The sequence below is a fragment of the Marmota marmota genome, unplaced genomic scaffold (assembly GCF_001458135.2).
Source record: "Marmota marmota marmota unplaced genomic scaffold, marMar, whole genome shotgun sequence".
Taxonomy (NCBI): Eukaryota; Metazoa; Chordata; class Mammalia; order Rodentia; family Sciuridae; genus Marmota; species Marmota marmota.
This window is the reverse complement of record NW_026000205.1, coordinates 5206051-5209401: the sequence shown is the minus strand read 5'-3', so window position 1 is coordinate 5209401 and position 3351 is coordinate 5206051. Positions and strand designations below refer to the sequence as shown.

The 3351-nt window shown below is 56.4% G+C and overlaps 2 protein-coding genes and 1 long non-coding RNA gene across 3 annotated transcripts in view; 2 read left to right on the top strand and 1 right to left on the bottom strand.

The window, feature by feature from the left end:
• Window positions 1-1578, top strand: Apoc2 (apolipoprotein C2). Its single transcript, XM_015496720.2, has 4 exons — window positions 1-85; window positions 717-792; window positions 922-1072; window positions 1316-1578. The coding sequence occupies exons 2-4, from the start codon at window positions 738-740 to the stop codon at window positions 1401-1403; spliced, it is 294 nt and encodes a 97-aa protein (XP_015352206.1). The 5' UTR covers window positions 1-85; window positions 717-737; the 3' UTR covers window positions 1404-1578.
• Apoc1 (apolipoprotein C1) overlaps window positions 1-3351 on the top strand; it is a 24655-nt gene that overhangs the window by 13404 nt on the left and 7900 nt on the right. The gene's annotated exons all lie outside the window — the stretch shown is intronic.
• LOC125612584 overlaps window positions 956-3351 on the bottom strand; it is a 23409-nt gene continuing 21013 nt past the window's right edge. The window contains exon 4 of the long non-coding RNA XR_007343026.1: window positions 956-1099. This is a non-coding gene — a long non-coding RNA (uncharacterized LOC125612584). The remainder of the gene's footprint in view (window positions 1100-3351) is intronic.

Sequence of the window (3351 nt, the reverse complement as noted above, 5' to 3'; positions counted from 1 at the left end):
CCGTGGAGGGAGGTGGGCCTCCAGGTGATAAAGGCCTGGGTGCCTGTCGGGAGCTGATGAGGACAGAAAGCAGAGCCAGAGCCGGGTAAGAGAGGGCCTGTGGGGGCGGTGGGGAGGGGAGGGGGCAACATGGTTAAATTGGAAATTGCTAGAGTGGCCATGATGCTCAGGATGGCACCACGGAATGCGGAATCCCCGTGTGTCTCCCCGCTGAGCCTCCTGGATCGATCTGGACCTGTCTTCTACTGTAGTTTCTTCAAAGTGAGAGGGTGACTTTGTGCAGTTAGTAGTTAGCCCAGAGCTCCTTCCAGTGTGGATTGGGACAAGGATTAGGGAGCCCCGTGGAGAGACATGTCCTCTGTGCCCTGCTGGGCGGGAGTTTTCTTGGGCTCCCAGCTGGACCTCAAGGAGGCTTCTCCAGGGAGTGAGTGGACTTGCCTGGAGTTGACAGGACAGGGCTGGGGTGCACTGTGGCAGAGGCTTGCCCACATGCACAGGGCCTGGGCTCCATCCCCAGCTCCACACACACAAATCCCACCAGGCGTGAACTGTTAAAATCAGGGCAGTTAGAACAGAGGTCCAAAATAGACCCCTTGTCCTGTCAATGTGACCTCGAGTCAAGCAGGAGGAACCAGGAGCACAATTCCAGACCCCTGCCTCAGAGGGGGTGGGCCCCAGTGACCAGCCCAGTGACCCTGCTGCTCGACACCCCTCAGTCTTCCAGGTCCCTCGACGCCATGGGCACGCGATTCCTCCTGGCTCTGTGCCTGGTCCTCCTGGTGCTGAGCTGTGGTGAGTGGCCTGCAAGGGGCATCTCCGAGGAGGGGGAGCTGGGAGCATCTTCTCACCCAACCTGGGCCGCCTCCTCTCCTTTGCCGGTTGTTTCAGCTCCCCTAAGCCTTGCCCTCTCCGCCCCTGCAGAGATCCAGGGGCTCCCGCAAGATGAGCCTGCCAGCCCGCCTCTGCTGGCCCAGGTGAAGGAGTCGCTCTCCAGCTACTGGGGCACTGCCAAGGCAGCTGCCCAGGGCCTGTACGAGAAGACATACCTGAACGACATGGACGAGAAAATCAGGTGTCGTCTCCCCTGGGAGAGAAAGAGCTGGCCCCTGATATCAACCACGGCCAAAACCTGGGAGTCCAGGCCCAGCCTCCTCCCTCAGACCCAGGGGTCCAGGCCCGGCCTCCTTCCCCAGACCTGGGGGTCCAGGTCCAGCCCTCCTCCCTCAGACCCAGGGGTCCAGCCCAGTCCTCCTCCCTCAGAGCCAGTGTCCAGGCCCAGCCCTCCTGTCTCTGACCCTCAGCCCTTTCTCCCCAGGGACTTGTACAGCAAGGGCTCGGCCGCCATGAGCACCTACGCGGGCATCTTCACTGACCAGCTCCTCACTCTGCTGAAGGGAGAGTAGTGTCAACCTGGGGTGCGGGTGGGGAGCCCAGGCTCCAGCATCCCCGGGTTCTCCTGACCTTCCTGGGAATCGGACAGGGCTCCCGCCACGCCAGCTGCTCTCAGCCCTCCCCTACTCTGGCCTGAACTCTCACCAGTGAGTGAAAGAATAAATAATAAATATTTATTCTCTTTGATGTGGTGGCTTTTCTGGGGCTCAGGGACCAACATAGAGACACTGACTGAGTCCAAACAACATTTAGTCAGCAGGTACTGTCTGTGTGTGGCCATAATCTGGAACCTGGTCCTGGGAATGAAGAGGAAAATAAAAACAAGAAGTGATCATAACAATGAGTCACTGCTCTTGACTAAGGTCTGATGTTCCCGAGTGTAAAATGACAAATCGTGGATGAAGATAACCTGCAGTGACCTCTGACAGCACACAACCCCTGTGTTGACACTTTACTTTTTGTTTTCTTCACTTTTTTTTTTTTTTTTTTGGTGGGGGTGTAAGGACTGAGCCCAGGGCCTCAGGCATGCCAGGCAGACGCTCCAGCATCGAGCTCCACCAGGCCCCTGAGATGACAGTTTAGATGTGCCATCTCAGGGAGTATCCGAGGCAGGAAGGTGGGCACCCATGAGTCCCTGCTAAGCTTATGAAGTTAGTTTCACAGTTTGGAGGGGACACAGGAAGTCAGACCTCTGAAGCCCGGATGCTTTGACAATCCAGCGCATTTACCTCACCTGATTTTCACCTCACCTGATTTCCTGGAGATCGGCACCAAGCCCTGAGGGCATAGAGGGAAATACAGATAGTCCTGCCCTCAAGGGGCTTCTCAAAAAGCCACCAAGGGTGCCCACCTGTAATCCCAGCAGAGTGGGAGGCTGAGGCAGGAGGATCAAGAGTTCTAAGCCAGCCTCAGCAATTTAGGGAGGCCCTTAGTAGTTTAGCGAGATCCTGTCTCTAAATAAAATACAAAAAAGGGCTAGGGATGTGGCTCAGTGGCTAAGCATCCCTGAGGTCAACCCCTGGTACCAAAAAAAGCCACTGATGGAGGCTGTAGCTCAGTGGTGGAATGCTTGCCTAACACATTTGAGGCCCTGGATTTGATCCCCAGCACATTTAAAAAATAAAAATAAATAAGCCACGGATCAGGGACTGTTGCAGCTGCAGGCAGTTTGAGAGATTCTGGTTTTATAGTATGTTCTGTGGGCTGTTCTCTCCTTGTTAGTAATAACACTTCCTAAGCTCCTCAGAGCCAGGAGCTCCACTCCACCCTGAGGCTACAGCTAGACCCCTGCCTCAAGGAGCAAGAAGACAAGTGGAGATCATTTCAGACAGCAGCATGGACCCCAAGGAAGACTGAGTGGAAGAGACCCCCAGACCTTGGATGTGCTGCTATAAGCAGGCAGAAGTAGGGCCCAGGCTCTATTGAAGACAGGACGACCAGGCTGGAGCTAGTCAAGGGGACACAGTGCAATGCATTCTGGGTAGGACTGTTGTTGCTGGAAAGTGGGGGAGAGGATCGGGTGCTGATTGGGCCCCCCGGGTCCAGGTGGGGTGGTTAGAGGATGGGAGGGAGCATCTAGCAGCAGGAAATTGCAGGCAAAAAGCACAGGATGAAGGACAAGGGTGGGGCTCCATGGGCTGAGGGAGGCCGGTGCTGGGCCCAAGGGTGGACGATGGGGCGCTGAGGGAGCAGAGGATGCTCCCATAAGTCTCAGGGGTGGGGCTGTGGGTTTCTGGGGATCCATGGCCTGGATTTCTCCTAATCTGCTTGGCATTACCCTCCAGCCAGTCTTTCAACGATCTTGGGGCAGTTTTCCCAGGTTCTGAGGCTGGGCAGCTATGAGCCCAGTAGAAAACAGAGGCCTTGGGAGGGGCTATGGGCAATGTCCCCAAGTCCCCATGTCTGGGAAGAACTGAGGCTGCCAAGACCAGGGGGTGGTGGGGAGGGGGAAACCCCTGT

What these genes read in the sequence shown, in the direction of transcription:
- Apoc2 (XM_015496720.2), top strand. Translation starts at nt 738, where the DNA reads ATGGGCACGCGATTCCTCCTGGCTCTGTGCCTGGTCCTCCTGGTGCTG. An exon ending in CCTCCTGGTGCTGAGCTGTG is followed by an intron (nt 793 to 921) that starts GTGAGTGGCCTG and finishes CCGCCCCTGCAG; the next exon opens with AGATCCAGGGGCTCCCGCAA. An exon ending in GACATGGACGAGAAAATCAG is followed by an intron (nt 1,073 to 1,315) that starts GTGTCGTCTCCC and finishes CTTTCTCCCCAG; the next exon opens with GGACTTGTACAGCAAGGGCT.